Source organism: Pectinophora gossypiella, chromosome 23, assembly GCF_024362695.1.
Source record: "Pectinophora gossypiella chromosome 23, ilPecGoss1.1, whole genome shotgun sequence".
NCBI classification, from domain to species: domain Eukaryota; kingdom Metazoa; phylum Arthropoda; class Insecta; order Lepidoptera; family Gelechiidae; genus Pectinophora; species Pectinophora gossypiella.
Window position 1 is genome coordinate 1,831,829 of NC_065426.1, and position 22,263 is coordinate 1,854,091.

At 36.5% G+C, this 22,263-nt stretch overlaps 1 protein-coding gene and 1 long non-coding RNA gene across 2 annotated transcripts in view; both read left to right on the forward strand.

Annotated features, from left to right (window-relative positions):
- Positions 1–17,649, forward strand: part of LOC126377432 (transcription initiation factor TFIID subunit 3-like) — a 52,917-nt gene extending 35,268 nt beyond the window's left edge. Inside the window, exon 3 of the mRNA XM_050025174.1 lies at positions 13,276–17,649. Coding sequence (XP_049881131.1) covers positions 13,296–16,535 — 3,240 coding nt within the window. The 5' untranslated portion in view covers positions 13,276–13,295 and the 3' untranslated portion in view covers positions 16,536–17,649. The remainder of the gene's footprint in view (positions 1–13,275) is intronic.
- Positions 17,650–21,084: 3,435 nt separating this feature from the next.
- LOC126377438 (uncharacterized) overlaps positions 21,085–22,263 on the forward strand; it is a 216,285-nt gene continuing 215,106 nt past the window's right edge. The window contains exon 1 of the long non-coding RNA XR_007567853.1: positions 21,085–21,415. This is a non-coding gene — a long non-coding RNA (uncharacterized LOC126377438). The remainder of the gene's footprint in view (positions 21,416–22,263) is intronic.

Below are 22,263 nucleotides of genomic sequence, written 5' to 3' on the forward strand. Positions count from 1 at the left end.
ATTTTCTTTTAAAGGTACAAGCAGTTCGATGCAAACTTTATGGTGACTCGGAATATCCCGGGAACGGCAATGTTATCTATACAGTATTTTAACTCGGCCCTGTCCTTGAAATAAATGCCTACAGCCGCGTGGTACGTAAACGTGGGATAGGGCTGACCGCCTAAAGTATTTTAATTACATCTGCTTACTTTGAGTTTCTATCTAGTTTATTTAATGTATTTTGTGATTTTAAATTTGTATTTTTTATTTAAACACATAAAATACGCTGTGAATGAAACAGAATCGTCAATAAAAATCAATGTTGTTTATATATAGTAGATATTATAGAAAATAATAGTAGATTAAATTAAAACAACATAAATATAATTGTTTGATTTGCGCCGACCAATGGCGTTCGCACAAAGTGGCAACGTCGCATGTTTTTGCGTCGACCACTAGTGTTCGCACAAAGCGACAACGTCGCAAGCTTTTGCGTCGACCACTGGCATTCGCACAAAGCGGCAACATCGCATGCTTTTGCATCCTTAAAATGAATGTTTCATATCGTAAAATATTTTTAAATAGGTAGGTATCTATATGTTACAAGTAAGGTGGCTCTGCGTAACTACATATCTAGCTACTGTTTGCTACTGGCTTCATTTATTGCATGGAAAAGTATTTGCTATGGATAAGCCAAAGAAAATAGTTCAAACAGTCATGGAAATTTAAACAGCTGCAAATATACTACCTAGAAATACAAAAAAGCGGTTTCTCCCGAATATAATACATTCGCTCTGCACTAGTTCGAGCGTAACTCCTCTTCCCCGCCGTTTGAGTACAGACTTCAGTACAGCAAAACTCAATGACTGTGCGCGCGTGGTTATCGCAACTGTCTCGCTCACGCAAGCAAGATGCTAACTAGATGTCGCGTGGTTCGCTCGCTGCAAGCAGCTCGCGTGTCCTGTATTAGTTAGAAGCTTTGTATGGCGGCTATCTTGTTTTTCGGCTATTTTGTTTTTTTTCACCTGCGATAAAATTTGACTAAGATTTTAATAGGTTTGGTGGAAAAAAAATGTTCCAGGTGCGATAGTTTTGCCAGGCCGTAGGGTGTCTCCCTGATACGGAGCAGTCTTTGAAGATCGAGAAGTAATTCCATACTCAACAAGACGTTCCGATTACACTCCCGTACAAAGATTTTACCTTCGAGACATTTTCTGGAAAAACAATATTTTGCAATATTTTGCATTTTGCAAAAACATATCTTGATTTTCCGCCATTTTGATTTTCTTTCACCGGCGATTGGATTCGATCAGGGTTTAAATAGCTTTTGTGAAAAAAGAATCGTTCCAGGTGCGATAGTTTTGCCAGACCGTAGGGTGTCTCTCTGATGCGGAGCAGTTTTCCAAGATCTGGAAGGCTTCCCATACTTAACGGGAGGTTTTGATCACACCTGCCATACATCATTTCCACCCCCCGACGCTCCTTCTGGGAGAACAACCCTGTCAGTGAGTCATTGAGTCAGTCAGTCAATGGGTTTGTAGCTATATATAGTATAAAAATAATAACTAGAATCTCGCTAATATACACTTCTCATCAAAAAAATCGAAACACTTCCGTTTTCATTGTTTCTGTCCGAATTTAACACAAAAAAGAATTCATACGATGAAAAAAAATACATAAATGTATAGATGGCAGTTTGGCCATTACAGTAATAAGCGAAAATTCTAAATTCAAAATTAGAATTTCATTTGTTTATCTTATAAACGAAATGAATCACTGTTTTGAGACAAATGTGTGTTTAGGGTTGGAGTACATTTAGCGTTTAAAAACTAAAAATTGGCGCCTATCCTTGAACTTTTTGTTTTTTATTTCAATACTGTGACTTTGGGACGTCTGAAAAAAGGTTTTTTTCTAAAACGTATGGATACTTCGCCCACAGAAGCCGCCCAAGTTGTGGCATTGCTGGATTCTGGCCTTAGTCAGCGTGTTGTGGCTGCAAGACTGCATCTAAGCCTGTCATCTGTTCATAGAGTCTATAAACGTTATCGGGAGACTGGTTTGTTCACGCGCCGTTCAGGATCTGGCAGGAATCGGGTCACTTCTGAGCGAGATGATCGATTTATTGTAACAACTTCTTTAAGAAATCGACGCCTTAACGCTTTTCAACTGCAGCAGCGGCTTCGTGTTGTACGAAGGGTGGCTGTAAGTGACTCTACAATTAGAAGAAGGTTGAAGGATCGTGGACTGGTACCGCATAAGCCAGCAAATGGGCCGAAATTAACTGCAGACCATCGAAGAGCGCGCCTTAACTTTGCACGTGAGCACCTAAATTGGTCATACCTACAGTGGAGCAAAGTTCTCTTTTCTGATGAGTGTAAAATTATGCTGTATGGTAACGACGGAAGGAACAAGGTCTACAGAAGAGACGGAGAACGCTATGCACAATGCTGCATTGAAGAAAAGGTCAGCTATGGTGGCGGTTCGTGGACGGTTTGGGGAGGAATCAGCGCCGACGGTAAGACAGAGCTTGCTTTCGTGTCTGGGCCACGTCTGCCTGCACTAAACTGTCATCGGTACGTCGAAGAGTGTCTCGAGCCTCATGTGATGCCCTATGCACATTTTATTGGCAACGGCTTCATATTCATGCACGACAATGCTAGGGCTCACACCGCGGGCGTCGTACGAGATTATCTTAACGAAGTCGATATCTCTATTATGGAATGGCCAGCAAGAAGCCCGGACATGAAACCCATTGAACATCTGTGGGATGAATTAAAGAGACGAATTCGAGCAAGAGATCCTGCCCCAGAAACACTTAGCCAGCTGCAAGATGCAATCCAAGAGGAATGGGACAATATACCACAGCATGTGATCGTGACTCTCATCCGATCGATGAAGAACCGTATGGAAGCAGTAATTAGAGCTCGGGGAGGGAATACAAGTTATTAAATAAACGTTTTTTAGCTTTTTTTTTCATTTACGTGTGTTGTTTTATCCATTTCCTTTATACTCCATACGGAATAAAAATGACTCATTTAACAAAATACGAAACCTATGAAAAATTCATTTAAATTTAGAACATTAACATTAAGATTTGATAAGCTCATATTACTCACTATTAAACGACATTTAACATTTATTCCTAAATGTACACATTTTTCTGATAATCCTGACAAAACGTAAACTTGCAAGGTGTTTCGATTTTTTTGATGAGAAGTGTATTATTATTACTCCCTTTACATTATAGGATTTCAAATTATTTTTTCATAATACATGTTGTGCGTCGCTGGTATTGTATATGAATAAAAAACACATGCTTGAATATTTAGAAATGGACTGTATTAATTAAAATGTACAAAAATGGAAAATGCAACACCCATGGCCATGATAGTTAAAGGGTAGAAGAAAGAATGGAATTCGGTGTTGCCATAATATAAAATAAATTTAGTGTGTACTACACACATGTCATAATAATATTAATACTATCCACACAACATTTTACTGTCGACAATTCGCTATCGTTTAGGTACAGCAAAGGCCAACAAATATAGTATTCTATTTCTATTTTGTTTTGTATTTTTCTGTTGGTGCAATAAAATATTTGTTATGTTATGAACCTATGATTTAGATTGTTTGAAGAATTGAAACAAATTTTCTAAGATATCGTGTTTCATTTATGTTTGCTGAGGCACGCACGGATAGTTTTGAGACCATAGTGCGCAAGCGGATCTTCTCCCTGAGGAGCAGGGTGCGGGGCAGCGACAACATGTACCTGAGCGCGTTAACCGAGAGGGTTGACTGCCCTATCCTAGTACACTGGATGAAGGTACTATTGAGGTAGGATTTTTGCCTAATTCTGGTGCCTACGAAAAATAGATATTACCTAGTGTTACTTTACTAACATAGTTTATAAGCGCCTTTTTTCTTACTAACAATAATATGAAGTACAATCTGAAATAAATGTAATAATAATAATTTATAAACAGAAATTTGTATGATACCAGTGATCGGAATAGGTAGTGCAATTTGGCGGGATTGCGTGACTAAATCTTAACATGGACATACCAACCGCGCGGGATTACTGTTTCGATAAGAGCTGGTCACAATAAAGATTATTGGGGTTTAAAAATGTTATATTATATTAATTTATTATGCAATTTAACGCGACTTAACTTAATTGACCGTCATTTATTTCCTTATTTCAAACTCAACTAAAATTCTTAGAAAATGTATTGTACGTACACAAAGGAATTGCACGAGTAACGATAAGATGCCAATTTGAAATGAATGCAGTGCTCGACGTTTTTTTTTTTGTTGGCGGCATTCGCTAAACAATAAAAGAGTGAAAGTTCTGTACTTATTATTGTTTTTGCTTAACAAAGGCAACAACTGATAAGAGTACTAACATAAAGGTTAATGGGAGAAAGAGACAATAAATCCCACATTTCTGTCTCTTTTTGGCAAACGGGATGATGAGGTGACACGGCGGTGTTTGTTCATTCCTGTTCTTAGGTTCATTGAGTGCACACGTTGTGAGTTCGAGTTACTTATTTGGTTATCTTGACGACATCTTGGCTTGTTTCATGGACTGAGGAAGGAACCTCTGCATTTGTGATTTTTCTCTTGTATACCGGACTTCTGATTTTTGCTTGACTGAATTCGATTTGTTTATGAAAAGGACAATTTTTGGGAGAAAACCGGTAAGTACTAACATTCATAATTATTTAAATGTGTAAGGTTTTGTTTGATTGTAACGTAGAAAATTGCAATTAAAATAGTTTTAGTCTATCAGTGTTACTTCGTTAATATTGGTTTTATACTTGAATCATATTTAAGGTCTCTTGATTTGTCTCTATTGTTTTAAAATAGTAATTAAGTGTATTAAAAATATAAAAGGCAACAAGGTTTGATCCCGAGCCCTTTTTTAAAATACTTAGCTGTGAAGACTTGTAAATTTTTAAATAAGATTAGGATATTAAAATGCTTAAATGTCTCCACAAAGAAAAAAGCTAATAGGATTTGAATAATATATGGCTTATAGTTAGGTTGCTTTTTAAAGATATTTTGAATGATAAATATATATTATATATTATAGTTACTTTTAAAAGTACAAACAGTTCGATGCAAACTTTATGGTGACTCGGAAGTCTCGGAATATCGCGAGAATGGCAATGTTATCTATACAGTATCTTAACTCGACCTTGTCCTTGAAATAAATGCATACAGCCGCGTGGTAGGTAAACGTGGGATAGGGCTGACCGCCTACAGTATTTTAATTACATCTGCTTACTTTGAGTTTCTATCTAGTTTATTTAATGTATTTTGTGATTGTAAATATGTATTTTTTTATTTAAACAAATAAAATACGCTGTGAATGAAACAGAGAATCTTCAATAAAAATGAATGTTGTTTATATATAGTAGATATTATAGTTAATATTAGTAGATTTAATTAAAACATCATAAAAATTATTGTTTCATTTGCGCCGACCAATGGCGTTCGCACAAAGTGGCAACGTCACAAGCTTTTGCGTCGACCACTGGCGTTCGCACAAAGCGACAACGTCGCATGCTTTTGCGTCGACCACTGGCATTCGCACAAAGCGGCAACATCGCATGCTTTTGCATCCTTAAAATGAATGTTTCATATCGTAAAATATTTTTAAGTAGGTAGGTATCTATATGTACCAAGTAACGTGGCTCAGCGTAACTATATATCTAGCTACTGTTTGCTACTGGCTTCATTTATTGCATGGAAAAGTATTTGCTATGGATAAGCCAAAGAAAATAGTTCAAACAGTCATGGAAATTTAAACAGCTGCAAATATACTACCTAGAAATACAAGAAAGCGGTTTCTTCCGAATATAATACAATCGCTCCGCACTAGTTCGAGCGTAACTCCTCTCCCCCGCCGTTTGAGTACAAACTTCAGTACAAAAAAACTCAATGGCTGTGCGCGCGCGGTTATCGCAACTGTCTCGCTTCCGCAAGGAAGATGCTAACTAGATGTCGCGTGGTTCGCTCGCTGCAAGCAGCCCGCGTGTCCTGTGTATGGCGGCCATCTTGTTTTTCGGCCATTTTTTTTTTACCTGCGGTAAAATTGACTATAATTTTATAGGTTTGGTGGAAAAGAAAATGTTCCAGGTGCGATAGTTTTGCCAGTCCGTAGGGTGTCTCCCTGATGCGGAGCAGTTTTCCAAGATCTGGAAGGTTTCCCATACTCACCAGGCAGTCCCGATTACACCCCCCATACATCATTTTCACCCCCCTACGCTCCTTTTGGGAGAATTACCCTGTCAGTGAGATAGTGAGTCAGTCAGTGAGTTTGTAGCTATATATAGTTAGTATAAAAATAATAACTAGAATCCTCGCTAACATTTTATTACTCCCTTGACATTATAGGATTTCAAATTATTTTTCCATAATACAACGTGTCATAATAATATTATTACTATCCACACAACATTTTACTACCAGTGATCGGAATAGGTAGTGCGATTTGGCGGGATTGCGTGACGAAATCTTAACATGGACATACCAAACGCGCGGGATTACTATTTCGATACGAGCTGGTCACAATAAAGATTATTAGGGTTTAAAAATGTTATATTACATTAAATTATTACCGCCATATTTTTCCTTATTTCAAACTCAACTAATTCTTTTTGAAAATGTATTGTACGTACACAAAGGAATTACACGAGTAACGATAAGATGCCAATTTGAAATGAATGCAGTGCTCTACGTTTTTTTTTTGTTAGCGGCATGCGCTAAACAATAAAAGAGTGAAACTTCTGTACTTATAATCGTTTTTGTTTAACAAAGGCAACAACTGATAAGAGCACTAACATAAAGGGTTAATGGGAGAAAGAGACAATAAATCCCATATTTCTTTCTCTTTTTTGCAAAAGGGATGTTGAGGTGACACGGAGGTGTTTGTTCATTCCTGTTCTTAGGTTCATTGAGTGCACACGTTGTGAGTTCGAGTTACTTATTTGGTTATCTTGAAGACATCTTGGCTTGTTTCATGGACTGACGAACCTCTGCATTTGTGATAATTTGGCTCTTGTAATCCGGACTTCTGATTTTTGCTTGACTGAATTGGATTTGTTTATGAAAAGGACATTTTTTGGGTGAAAACCGGTAAGTACTAACATTCATATTTAAATGTGTACGGTTTTGTTTGATTGTAACCTAAAAAATTTCAATTCAAAATAGTTTTAGTCTATCAATGTTACTTCGTTAATATTGGTTTTATACTTGAATCATATTTAAGTTCTCTTGATTTGTCTCTATTGTTTCAAAATAAAACTTAAGTGTATTAAAAATATAAAAGGCAACAAGGTTTTATCCCGAGCCCTTTTTTAAAATATATAGCTTTAAAGACTTGTAAATTTTTAAAAAGTTTAGGATATTAAAATGCTTAAAGTTCTCCACAAATAAAAAAGCTAAGAGGATTTGAATAGTATATGGCTCATAGTTAGGCAGCTATTTTAATGATATTTTGAACGATAAATATATATTATAGTCTAACGAAAAATTAAGAGGCCATCGTAATTTACTTTTAAAAGTACAAATAGTTCGATGCAAACTTTATGGTGACTCGGAAGTTTCGGAAAATCGCGAGAACGGCAATGTTATCTATACAGTATATTAACTCCGCCGTGTCCTTGAAATAAATGCCTATAGCCGCATGGTAGGTAAACGTGGGATAGGGCTGACCGCCTACAGTATTTTAATTACATCTGCTTACTTTGAGTTTCTATCTAGTTTATTTAATGTATTTTGTGATTGTAAATATGTATTTTTTATTTAAAGAAATAAAACACGCTGTGAATGAAACAAAGAATCTTCAATAAAAATGAATGTTGTTTATATATAGTAGATATTATAGAAAATATTAGTAGATTTAATTAAAACATTATAAATATAATTGTTTGATTTGCGTCGACCACTGGCATTCGCACAAAGCGGCAACATCGCATGATTTTGCATCCTTAAAATGTATGTTCCATATCGTAAAATATTTTAAGTAGGTAGGTCTCTACATGTAACAAGTAACGTGGCTCAGCTTAACTATGTATCTAGCTACTGTTTGCTACTGGCATCATTTATTGCATGGAAAAGTATTTGCTATGGATAAGCCAAAGAGAATAGTTCAAACAGTCATGGAAATTTAAACAGCTGCGAATATACTACCTAGAAATACAAAAAAGCGGTTTCTTCCGAATATAATACAATCGCCCCGCACTAGTTCGAGCGTAACTCCTCTCCCCCGCCGTTTGAGTACAGACTTCAGTACAGCAAAACCCAATGGCTGTGCGCGCGCGGTTATCGCAACTGTCTCGCTTACGCAAGCAAGATGCTAACTAGATGTCGCGTGGTTCGCTCGCTGCAAGCAGCTCGCGTGTCCTGTATTAGTTCAAAGCTTTGTATGGCGGCCATCTTGTTTTTCGGCCATTTTGTTTTTTGCACCTGCGATAAAATTTGACTAAGATTTTAATAGGTTTGGTGGAAAAAAAATGTCCCAGGTGCGATAGTTTTGCGAAGCCGTAGGGTGTCTCCCCGATGCGGAGAAGTTTTTGAAGATCGAGAAGTAATTCAAATTTTTGCAAACGGGATGATGAGGTGACACGGCGGTGTTTGTTCATTCCTGTTCTTAGGTTCATTGAGTGCACACGTTGTGAGTTCGAGTTACTTATTTGGTTATCTTGACGACATCTTGGCTTGTTTCATGGACTGAGGAACCTCTGCATTTGTGATTTGGCTCTTGTATACCGGACTTCTGATTTTTGCTTGACTGAATTGGATTTGTTTATGAAAAGGACGATTTTTGGGTGACAACCGGTAAGTACTAACATTCATATTTAAATGTGTAAGGTTTTGTTTGATTGTAACCTAGAAAATTACAATTAAAAATAGTTTTAGTCTATCAATGTCACTTCATTAATATTGGTTTTATACTTGAATCATATTTAAGTTCTCTTGATTTGTCTCTATTGTTTCAAAATAGTACTTAAGAGTATTAAAAATATAATAGGCGACAAGGTTTGATCCCGAGCCCTTATTTAAAATACTTAGATTTGAAGACTTGTAATTTTTTAAATAAGATTAGGTGCTTAAATGTCTCCACAAAGAAAAAAGCTAATAGGATTTGAATAATAAATGGCTTATAGTTAGGTTGCTTTCTATAGATATTTTGAAATTTAAATATATATTATATATTATAGTTACTTTTAAAAGTACAAACAGTTCGATGCAAACTTTATGGTGACTCGGAAGTCTCGGAATATCGCGAGAATGGCAATGTTATCTATACAGTATTTTAACTCGGCCGTGTCCTTGAAATAAATGCCTACAGCCGCGTGGTAGGTAAACGTGGGATAGGGCTGACCGCCTACAGTATTTTAATTACATCTGCTTACTTTTAGTTTCTATCTAGTTTATTTAATGTATTTTGTGATTGTAAATATGTATTTTTTTATTTAAACAAATAAAATACGCTGAGAATGAAACAGAGAATCTTCAATAAAAATGAATAATGTTTATATATAGTAGATATTATAGTTAATATTAGTAGATTTAATTAAAACATCATAAATATTATTGTTTCATTTGCGCCGACCAATGGCGTTCGCACAGAGTGGCAACGTCGCATGCTTTTGCGTCGACCACTGGCTTTCGCACAAAGCGACAACGTCGCATGCTTTTGCTTCGACCACTGGCATTCGCTCAAAGCGGCAACATCGCATGCTTTTGCATCCTAAAAATGAATGTTTCATATCGTAAAATATTTTTAAGTAGGTAGGTATCTACATGTAACAAGTAACGTGGCTCAGCGTTACTATATATCTAGCTACTGTTTGCTACTGGCTTCATTTTTTGCATGGAAAAGTATTTGCTATGGATAAGCCAAAGAGAATAGTTCAAACAGTCATGGAAATTTAACGGCTGCAAATATACTACCTAGAAATACAAAAAAGCGGTTTCTCCCGAATATAATACAATCGCCCCGCACTAGTTCGAGCGTAACTCCTCTCCCCCGCCGTTTGAGTACAGACTTCAGTGCAGCAACACTCAATGGCTGTGCGCGCGCGGTTATCGCAACTGTCTTGCTCACACAAGCAAGATGCTAACTAGATGTCGCGTGGTTCGCTCGCTGCAAGCAGCTCGCATGTCCTGTGTATGGCGGCCATCTTGTTTTTCGGCCATTTTTTTTTACCTGCGATAAAATTGACTATAATTTTAAAGGTTTGGTGGAAAAGAAAATGTTCCAGGTGCGATAGTTTTGCCAGTCCGTAGGGTGTCTCCCTGATGCGGAGCAGTTTTCCAAGATCTGGAAGGTTTCCCATACTCACCGGGAAGTCCCGATTACACCCCCCATACATCATTTTCACCCCCCCTACGCTCCTTTTGGGAGAATTACCCTGTCAGTGAGATAGTGAGTCAGTCAGTGAGTTTGTAGCTATATATAGTTTAGTATAAAAATAATAACTAGAATCCTCGCTAACATATTATTACTCCCTTGACATTATAGGATTTCAAATTATTTTTCCATAATACAACGTGTCATAATAATATTATTACTATCCACACAACATTTTACTACCAGTGATCGGAATAGGTAGTGCGATTTGGCGGGATTGCGTGACGAAATCTTAACATGGACATACCAACCGCGCGGGATTACTATTTCGATACGAGCTGGTCACAATAAAGATTATTAGGGTTTAAAAATGTTATATTACATTAATTTATTATGCAATTTAACGCGACTTAATTGACCGCCATATTTTTCCTTATTTCAAAGTTAACTAAAATTTTTAGGAAATGTATTGTACGTACGCAAAGGAATTGCACGAGTAACTATAAGATGCCAAATTGAAATGAATGCAGTGCTTTTCGCTTTCTTTTTGTTGGCGGCATACGCTAAACAATAAAAAGTGAAAGTTCTGCACTTATTATTGTTTTTGCTTAACAAAGGCAACAACTGATAAGAGTACTAACATAAAGGGTTAATGGGAGAAAGAGACAATAAATCCCATATTTCTGTCTCTTTTTTGCAAAAGGGATGATGAGGTGACACGGCGGTGTTTGTTCATTCCTGTTCTTAGGTTCATTGAGTGCACACGTTGTGAGTTCGAGTTACTTATTTGGTTATCTTGACGACATCTTGGCTTGTTTCATGGACTGACGAACCTCTGCATTTGTGATAATTTGGTTCTTGTATACCGGACTTCTGATTTTTGCTTGACTGAATTGGATTTGTTTATTAAAAGGACTATTTTGGGTGAAAACCGGTAAGTACTAACATTCATACTTAAATGTGTAAGGTTTTTTTTGATTGTAACCTAGAAAATTACAATTAAAAATAGTTTTAGTCTATCAATGTTACTTCGTTAATATTGGTTTTATACTGGAATCATATTTAAGTTCTCTTGATTTGTCTCTATTGTTTCAAAATATTACTTAAGAGTATTAAAAATATTAAAGGCAACAAGGTTTGATCCCGAGCCCTTTTTTAAAATACTTAGCTGTGAAGACTTGTAAATTTTTAAATAAGATTAGGATATTAAAATGCTTAAAGGTCTCCACAAAGAAAAAAGCTAATAGGATTTGAATAATATTTGGCGCATAGTTAGGTTGCTTTTTTAAAGATATTTCGAATGATAAATATATTATATTATAGTCTTCGAAAAATTAAGAGGCCATCGTAATTTACTTTTAAAAGTACAACAGTTCGATGCAAACTTTATGGTGACTCGGAAGTCTCGGAATATCGCGGGAACGGCAATGTTATCTATATAGTATTTTTACTCGGCCGTGTCCTTGAAATAAATGCCTACAGCCGCGTGGTACCTACGTTAACTAAACGTGGGATAGGGCTGGCCGCCTACAGTATTTTAATTACATCTGCTTACTTTGAGTTTCTATCTAGTTTATGTAATGTATTTTGTGATTGTAAATATGTATTTTTTATTTAAACAAATAAAATACGCTGTGAATGAAACAGAGAATCTTCAATAAAAATGAATGTTGTTTATATATAGTAGATATTATAGTTAATATTAGTAGATTTAATTAAAACATCATAAATATAATTGTTTGATTTGCGCCGACCAATGGCGTTCGCACAAAGTGGCAACGTCGCATGCTTTTGCGTCGACCACTGGCGTTCGCACAAAGCGACAACGTCGCTTGCTTTTGCGTCGACCACTGGCATTCGCACAAAGCGGCAACATCGCATGATTTTGCATCCTTAAAATGAATGAATGATGTTTCATATCGTTAAATATTTTAAGTAGGTAGGTATCTACATGTAACAAGTAACGTGGCTCAGCGTAACTATGTATCTAGCTACTGTTTGCTACTGGCTTCATTTATTGCATGGAAAAGTATTTGCTATGGATAAGCCAAAGAAAATAGTTCAAACAGTCATGGAAATTTAAACGGCTGCAAATATACTACCTAGAAATACAAAAAAAGCGGTTTCTCCCGAATATAATACAATCGCTCCGCACTAGTTCGAGCGTAACTCCTCTCCCCCGCCGTTTGAGTACAGACTTCAGTACAGCAAAACTCAATGGCTGTGCGCGCGTGGTTATCGCAACTGTCTCGCTCACGCAAGCAAGATGCTAACTAGATGTCGCGTGGTTTTCTTTTATAATTTCAGTATAGATAGAAAATATCCGAAATCCCGCAATCCCGCCGGGCGTATCCACACTAATATAATTAATAATAATGTTTGAGGTCGTTGACCCTAAATTGCACTACTTATCCCGATCATTGATTGATATCAGAAGAAAGCCGATAACGATATTCTTTTGGATAATATGCAATAACTATTATAATACTTTTTAGTTATGGCAATTTTTTTCGCGCTTAGTAATAGTTTTAAAAAATGAATGTTTGGTACACAGTTTAGGCACACCACAATGACTTTTTATACTCGTATTTTCTGAATATTCATGTCATTATTTGAATTTATTTATTTCTATACAATGTACGAATGCACCAATTTCGTCATATAAAATAGTAATCAAGCAAGATTACGCCTGTTCGTACCGACGTCTCTGTACAACCAGACACTTGCAGGTATAAAATCATGAGATTTGCTGTTTTTACATCTAATTGTACTCCTCAAATTCTAGTTATTCTGCGTTTTATAGTTTAATAATGTTGCAGTGTATATGTGTGTCGTAGATTTTACCTGAATAAACTTTTTTATTATTTTTTATTATTATTATTATATCACATATCGCTCCAAGTTATTCACTCAATTTTCTTTTGTTTCAGATAACTTTGTTGGTGTCATAATGTCAGAGCAGTACGCCCGTGAGATACTGCGAAGGAATGTTGCGCAAATATGCCAAACCATAGGATGGGATGGAATCAACTCTACACCATATGACGTTATGGCGCACATACTGGAGAAGTACATCCGGACACTTGGGACACAAGCTAGCAGATATGCCGAACAATTTAACAGGACTGAGCCAAATCTACATGACTTAGGATTAGTGTTTCGTGATTTACATGTGCAGTTACCTGAACTAGTGGAATATACACGCAGTGTTCCGCCTGTGCCATCGCCAGTCCATATTGAAAATTTCCCAAAACCAAAAGAATCTTATCTTAACTTCTTGAATCCTGGCAGCCATGAAGTTGTTACAAGGCCCACGCATGTGCACGAACATCTGCCTCCAATGTATCCTGAAAAAGAAAGAGATACACCTGCAGTTGCAGGTACAGTTGAAATTCGCGAGAATGGCATTGATAATGTTGATACTAATAATGCAACATCTACATCAGCATCGACATCAACAAGTCCAGAAATATCTGTAACTGAAAGCCCTGAGAAACCGATAGATTTGTTCAAACGACCAACTGATCCTGTTTCACTACCAAACAGCAAAAGGCAGAGGTTACGATTATACGAGGAAGAAAGGACGAGAGAAATCAGCAGTGTCATGATGACTATGTCTGGTTTTCTGTTACCTGCTCGAGAAGGCAAATTGCCAGAAGCTCAACCTCCAACTATAATAACAGAAAAAAATTCTGAACAACATAAAACCAATTCACATCATTCTAATCCTGCTAAAGCACCAGTTTTAGAGAAAAGTGATAAGAAATTTAAAAATAATAAGTTATTGAATGGCAAGATTATGAAAAGTAAAAGGAAAGATAACAGCCACAAAGGCGAAAGTAGTAAATCTAAAGATAGTAGCAAATCTAGCAAACATCCTCCTGAATATCTGGCAAAATCTAAGGATCACACAGCTAACCCATTGTTACCAAATGTGTCCCCAACACCTTCAAATACAGCAATGCCCCCTCCACCAGCTTCTACAGTAACAGAACCTGCTAGACCAGTCATTAAACAGGGACCTCTTGATCCACCACTGCAAGTTGCAAAAAACTTGGTTCCTGGTGAAGAAGCTATTCCTGTACCAAGGAAAATACCAGTCTCAAAATCTTCATTGGTTTCTAATCCTTCGCCAGTGAATAAATTTTCACCAAGTTCTCTGATATTAGAAACAGAAAATAAACAAGAAATAACTGATGAAGAAGAAAAATTGGCTTCTCAGCCTGATAGATCAAAGATAAATATATTCAAACGGATATCGAACAAATCCAAAGAAGAGAAAAGTTCTCCAGAGGTTGTCTCAGAAAAGGTACAGTCTGATTCTATGATCTCAAAGGTACAGAACTCGACACCAGATATGTCGAGTGAAACTAAAACAAATGAAAATGTTAGAATAAAACCAGAAGAGACAGTTGTTAATAATAATGATACTAGTGCTGTAGATTTGTCCAAGGAAATGAATTTGAGAGCTCATGAGGTTATCAGCATTGATGACGACTCCATGGATACCTATTCTCACCTACAAGCTAAACCAGAGATTGTAGACCATCCAAGTATATCAGTTAATAAATCATTGCAATTACCATATTCCAAAGATGTTGCTAGTGTCAGTCCAAAAATTAAAAAAGAAAAGAAACATAAAGATAAAAAAGATAAAGCTGCAAAATTGGAGGCAAAATTGCTCAAAAAACAACAACAGCAACTTGCTTATGAAATGGCACAAGCTGAAAAACCAAGTCCAAAACCAACAAAAACAAGTAGGCCAAAGAATGAATCTAAGGTGCCCCAAATGCCACCTGGATTCCCATTTTTCCCTGAAATGCCTTCAGGCAGAAACTTAATGCCTGGCCCTGGATTAATACCAAATCCTGATCTTATACCTGGCAGTGAATTCCTTGCAGGTTTAGTTAATAATCCAGCATTAAGAGGTCTACCATCTTCTAGTTTACTTTCAAATCCATTTTCATTGGCTGCAGGTGGTCCTGGATTAATTCCTGGGTCCAGTTTTTTGCCTGGGAACCTAGGAGCTGGTATTCCCAATCCAAATATTCTACAAAAACATAAGTCCAAATCTCATAAGGACCATAAGTCCAGTACAACAATTGAATTAAATCCTCCTAAATTGGAACCTGTTAGACAGGAACAACCGAGAGAGCCACCTATACCAATACGATCCCCCACTCCCGAACCTGTCGAACCTCAGCTGAAACCTATACTGGCCTCAGAACCTATTGATATGCCTGCACCGGCACAAGTGCCACAAGAGAAAGTACATGAACATCCAGAAAAGAAAAAAGATAAGTCACACAAAAAAGATAAAAAAGATAAAGATGGTATCACAGTTAAAAAGAAGAAAGTAAAGAAGGACAAAAATAAAGATAAGTCTGAAAAGAAACGTGTTAAGGAAGATAAAATCGAGATGAAAGAGATAAAAGAAAAAAAGAAAAAAATTAAGTCTGGTGATGTTTTGGTCCCCAAACTGATATTAAAGCTGGGCTCATCAAACTCGAATTCACCTATGCCTCCTAGCTCGCCTGATGTATTTAAGTTAAATATAAAACCAGTAGTTAAGAAGGAGGAAGAAGAAAGCTCACCTATGAAAGATGAACCACTGTCTCGTGAACACACTCGCTCACCAGAACTTGCGCAAATATCCGCTCTCGTGACTAGGCCACCAAAGCGAAAACATTTGAAACAAAATCATATTACAGAAACTGAGACTCAGTCATTCTCACCTCCCACAGAAAGTTCTCCGCCGCGAAAAAATCGCCGTCCTTCTAGCCATTCCAAGTACAAGAGGATACTAATTAAGCCCTTATCAAAAAAAGAACACTTTGAGGATGATATGGCTTCAATGTCTGATGAACCGGCTGCTTCACAGCCTATTCCAACTACAGATAAGCCGATTGGGCCCCTTCCGACTCCTTATTACATGGACGAACATGGAAATAAAATTTGGGTATGCCCGGCTTGTGGCAGACCCGATAATGGCTCGCCAATGATCGGTTGCGACGGTTGCGATGGATGGTACCACTTTGTATGCGTCGGTATAACGGAAGAGCCAGGCGCGTCGGAGGACTGGTTCTGCAAGTCGTGTCTCGCTAAGCACACTGCTATGGTGCTGACGGGAGTAACAACTTCTGGAAAGAAGCGGGGCAGGAAACCTAAACGGGAAAAAGTCAGAGACTGATAAATGGACCTTTCGTTGTTACTGAGATTAGTTGTAATTTTCTGATAAGATTATGATACGAGTAAATGGGATGAGACTTGTTAAAGGATTAATTGTTGAATGATATCATGAAGAAAATGTTTTCATCATTTATAATGTTATATCATAGGCTACAAGTTAAGTTTAGATGATAATTATGAATATTAACATAAAATGTTGAACATAACGTAGTTACTAAATGTAATAATTAGCATACTTTTTAGTATTTTGTTACAACTTGTCTTACTTTCTCTTTCACTCGAATAGATCAAGAATTTGTGACACTCGCATATAAACATAGAGAATAATATAAGTTTTTTTTTTTATATTGTACAAAAATTTAACTTTAGAAATCGATGATGTATAAAAGTGTAGTGATTATTTAAATCTTTCAGTTTGAAAGATAGCTGTATTTTCAACTAATACAGTTTGTTAGTGACATCGTAACGAAAACTTTGAGGGATGATTCAGACCATGATTCTGAGTTGATATCAAGTGGAATTTTCCGTCGCAAAAGTATAGAACTGAAAATAATTTAAAAAGACACAAATATTTTCATGAATTTTCCGATACGAAATTCCACTTGATATCAACTCAGAATCATGGTCTGAACCATTCCCATCAGTATTCGTTACGGTGTCATTAACACCCATACCTACTTGTATGGCTATGTGTATGTACTCGTATGGGGTGTAAGTGACATCGTAACGAATACTGAGAGGGATGATTCAGCTCATTATTCTGAGTTAATATCAAGTGGAATTTTCCATCGCAAAAGTATAAAATTGAAAATAATTTAAAAAGACTAATAAAATATCATGAATTTTGCGACGGAAAATTCCACTTGATATTAACTCAGAATCATGGTCTGAATCATCCCCCTCAGTATTCGTTATGATGTCACTTACACCTTGTATATGGGCTGACTTGGTTCATTGGTTATCGTCGAATCCGAGCATTGAAACCAGCAATGTACCTACCTATACCTATTTATTATTTTGAGTGCCTTTAATAATGTTCAACTGTTTGATTTCTAAAATATAAAGTGTAAAATCCAGCATTTAACATAACTACATAATCAAATAAGTTGTAACTCATGGCTTGTTAATTAGACTTGTAGGTTAGGTTAGATTATATTTGATGTGGAAATTGTAAATATTGTCATACCTATTTTAATTAAGTACTTACCTGTTTTTCATTTTTAATAAATTTGATTGATTGTATAATGATGTTTTTATTTAAATACCACACCTTTGATTCTCTTAATAAAATAAATAACAGCGAAATGCCTACCAAAATTAACACATTTGCCCATAAAAAACAATATAATTATAGTATTTACTTAGATAAAAAATCATAGACTGCGATATCTACTAGCGGTATATAATACTTTATTATAATTAAAGCACATAGTAACGGGTTCTTACCGCATTTAAATGGAGATATGAGACACCCGTCATCATCATCATCCCATCACATCCCGATGTCATCCCGTAACTTGCAACAGTGTCGAAATATCGGGAGTCTCATATCTCCGTTTAAACGCGGTAAGAACCCGTTACTATGTGCTTTAAATATGATAATAACCGCGTAAACTTAAAACAATATATAATACTTTATTCGTTTTTATTTTATTTACAAAGTAGTTGCTTAACTTCAACAATCGCAGACCGAGCGCGTTTACCGCTGCGCCACCGAGATCCTCAGCTGAGCAGCAGAGCTTTCATATTCATATTCATTTATTCATTGCTACGAATAAATAATAAGATTCATTGCAAAGTCACAAGCAGTTAGGTGTTACATACATGGTATTAGGTACATGTGACGCCCTGCAAGGGCACAGCAACGTAAGAGGTGACAGCAGCTTCATTATAAAAAATATTATTAGTAAGTAACATAGTTAATTATGAATTAAACAAGTTAAAGGCAACAAAATGATTTTACACTTACAAAATTATTACATAATAATATACATCACGGTCTAAAATACACATACAATACAAGTAATATTACTCCTTATTCTATGGTATCAGTCGACATAAGACTGATTAATTATTTTCTATCTAACATTAGTAACATTAAAAATCCCGCAAAGATATAATATATGTACATAATTATGTGTAGAACACGTGCAGTGTACTAACATGCATAGAAAATCGACGAAAATTGTCAATTTGTGGGTAGTTTGAACACGGCAGACGAGGCAAGACTCAGAGGTCAGAGGTGCCCAAGATTGAGTTTACATGGCGTTAGATAAAATAATAGAAAATCAAGTTTAAATTTATTATTTATTTATTCGTCAGATTTTAAATTGTACATCGATTTGTCACACGATTCCACTGAACATTCTCCTTGGCATTTATTATCCCGATACCGAACTCGCCGGCGTGGACGACAACAACCCACTAGGCTCGATTACATAAACAGCCTATATACATCCCACTGCTGGGCACAGGCCTCCCCTCAATCAACCGGAGGAGGTATGGAGCATACTCCACCACGCTGCTCTACTGCGTTCGATTAATTCTTTCTAATACTATCCTCTCAGACGATGTCCTGAGCCGAGGTTCGCACCCAACTGGGCACCCTCAGGCCTGTTGCTTTAATTTTTTCTACCGGATGAAAGCCGTCAGGTGAAATTTGTCCGGCCAAGTAGTTAATTCCGTTTGCGGTAAATCTATAATAAGACACGTAAAAAAGACATTTACTATTCCCATCTAATGGTGGGATCTCCCTTCTTTCCTCTTCCACTTCGCACTATCGAACATCTGATTTAAGCACAGGCGGGTAAAATGGCCACATCAAAGCAATTCATCTAAGAAAGCAATATTGCAATTTGACATTGGCGCATATAAAAGTTAGTGCGCAATGCAAACAAATGTCGAATAGGAATATTGCTTTCATAGACGAATTGCTTCGATGTGTCCATTTTAACCCCCCAGGTCCTTCTTGAGCTACCACCCAGCTTAATTTCGGCACTCTCGCACGTAACTTGAAACGACGTCTGTATATATGACTATGTCAACCATACATGAGTATTTTTAAGGTATAGCAACACTGTGTAGTTTTTTTGTTAGTCTATGGCTGGTTAGTAAAAAATCTTTCTAATACAACAACTTGGTCTAACGAGGGACTTTCCAATCGACATCCATCTCAAGTCTTCATCACCAAAAACGCCTACAAATTGTCTTCAGATAATGTGAATTAATTATCATTAATTAATTATTATTATTTATTATTATTATCTTTATCTTTAATTACCCGGCTATACAGGTTCTCTCTAAAAGGTTTAGGCGGAGGAGGCGTTCGTTATGTAAAAATTGACGATTCAAAGTGTAACGTACTGAATAAAAATATTTTTAAGTTTCTCATGTAAGTGAATTGTAAAATTCTTATGAGAATAAATTTCTTAAACCTGATAAAGATATTTTTGAATTCTGAATTTGAATTGAATTAACGAATATATTCTAAAAGGCGCATGTGAACCAACTGCGAGCTACCGAAGCAGAGACCGCGCAATATACATACTCGTTAGCCTCACATTGGTTCCAGAACACCTCCACACAAATTGCTGTAAAGGGATCCTAGAGGTACTACAACCACAACATCAGCTGACGACTATATTCATTATTCATAAATGGGTTAAACGTACATCGTGAAGGCCCCATGGTCCAATGGTTGAGCGTTGGGCTCACGAAACGGAAGTCCCGAGTTCGAATCTTAGTAGGAACTTCACCACAAAAATCACCTTGTGATCACTAGTTTGGTAAGGAGCAAGCTTCTCTTCTTCAATCGTGTGAGTTGTGAGGTGGAATACCAACCCCATCAACCTTGGTGTGAGGGTTACGATTGAGCCGCCAAAGGCCCCTGACGTGACTCATGTAACGACTACTAACTTACATCAGTAAGCAAACAAGCAGGAGTAAGCTGATCACTCGATTGTCCGAAAGTAAGATGACCCGGGCTTCGGAGAGCAAGTGGCAGTCAGTCTCAACTACTATTTACCTTAGTAAGTATACAGGGTGTTAGAGACATCGTAACGAATACTGGGGGGAGTGATTCAGACCATGATCCTGAGTTAATATCAAGTGGAATTTTCCGTCGCAAAATTCATGATTTTTTTTTTATTATTTTCAATTTAAATTTCTATACTTTTACCATCGAAAATTTCCACTTGATATTAAGTCAGAATAATGAATATTCATTACGATGTCACCTGTAATATTTCAAAATTAATTGAAACCACGGCCTTTTTAGACTCCAGTTTCTTCTGTCATGTCTACTTGTCTGTCCATTTAAAAAAAGTCATACAAGCAGAGCTAACATGCACAACTTGATAAAATTATCGATCGATTCAATAAATTTTGTTGATAATTTGTTTTTTTTTTTCCTAACAATTTTGACAGAACAACATGACTTATTTGGGTTCACATGTTAGCACCAATCGACAAATCCACACAATTATAACGTCAAAATTGATAAAATGACCGTGTCAAAATTTTATCAATGTACCCTAGAGAACGAGCAAAATGGTGCTAATTCCTGTAAATACCATCTAATTTTATTTTAAGTTATATCTGTCATTTTCTTATCCGCCGAAAAGGAAAGGGACGGGTAATCGACAAGCATAAATTTTATGAAACATACGTCAATTTTAAACACAAATCTAAAACAACCGTCTAAAAATTTTACATTGGCCAATAACCCGACAGCATTAAGTTGACAGCACACGTCAAACGGTTTGCATACACCGAGATACGTTTTAATTCGCCCGGGTTATTCATTCATTTACTCATTCTTCCTAAAATTAAGAGCTGTCAATCATCCGTCCCTTTCCTTTTCGGCGGGTAAGAAAATGACAGGTATAACTTAAAGTAAAATTAGGAGGTGTCTGCAGGAATCGGGGCCTTGTCAAACTAAAAACCTGGGACTTCAACTAGCATGCGAATATATATCTGTCTCATCTTGCAAATGCATACTCTGATGAGCTAAGTGAAATGGGTATACTTTTTCGAACGTGAGTTGAAGGCATGCGATTCAAAATAAGACCCCTGCCAACACCTATAAAAAAAAAAAAAAACAAAAAAAAATCTGGATCCACCACACGTCTCAAGCAAGAAGAGGGGAATTTTTCATATAAATTCACTAGTAAATTTGGTTGAGCACCAAAATGGGACATCGGCCTTCATAAGTTCGGGTCTTGGTCGTCAAGGACGTGACGTCATTATAGAGACGTGCACGGAACTAACTAAGGAGGGATATACATTGTTGGGGAATTAATTGGGTTATGTACGGTCACGAGCATTAATATTTATACGCTTTGGTACCATGTCACATTAACTTTTTTGACAAATTGAACTATAAGTCTCACTAAATGTCAAATATGTTTGTGCGACAGAGTCCTAAAGTGGGTACATTATACACCCAAATCATGTACCCACTTTAGAACCCTGTCGCACTATCATATTTGACATTTAATGAGACTTACGGTTTAATTTGTCAAATAAGTTCATATGAAATGCTTTCAAAGTGTATACATATTAGTACTCGTGACCGTACTAGGTTCAAAATACATTATGAAATTCAGATTACTAAATAAAGACAGATCTAAAACTAGCAAAAAGAAAATCTATTAAATTTACTTGTGAATTGTAATCAAGAAAAACGTAATAATCATTCTGACATTTTATCACGTTTGCTATGACGTCAC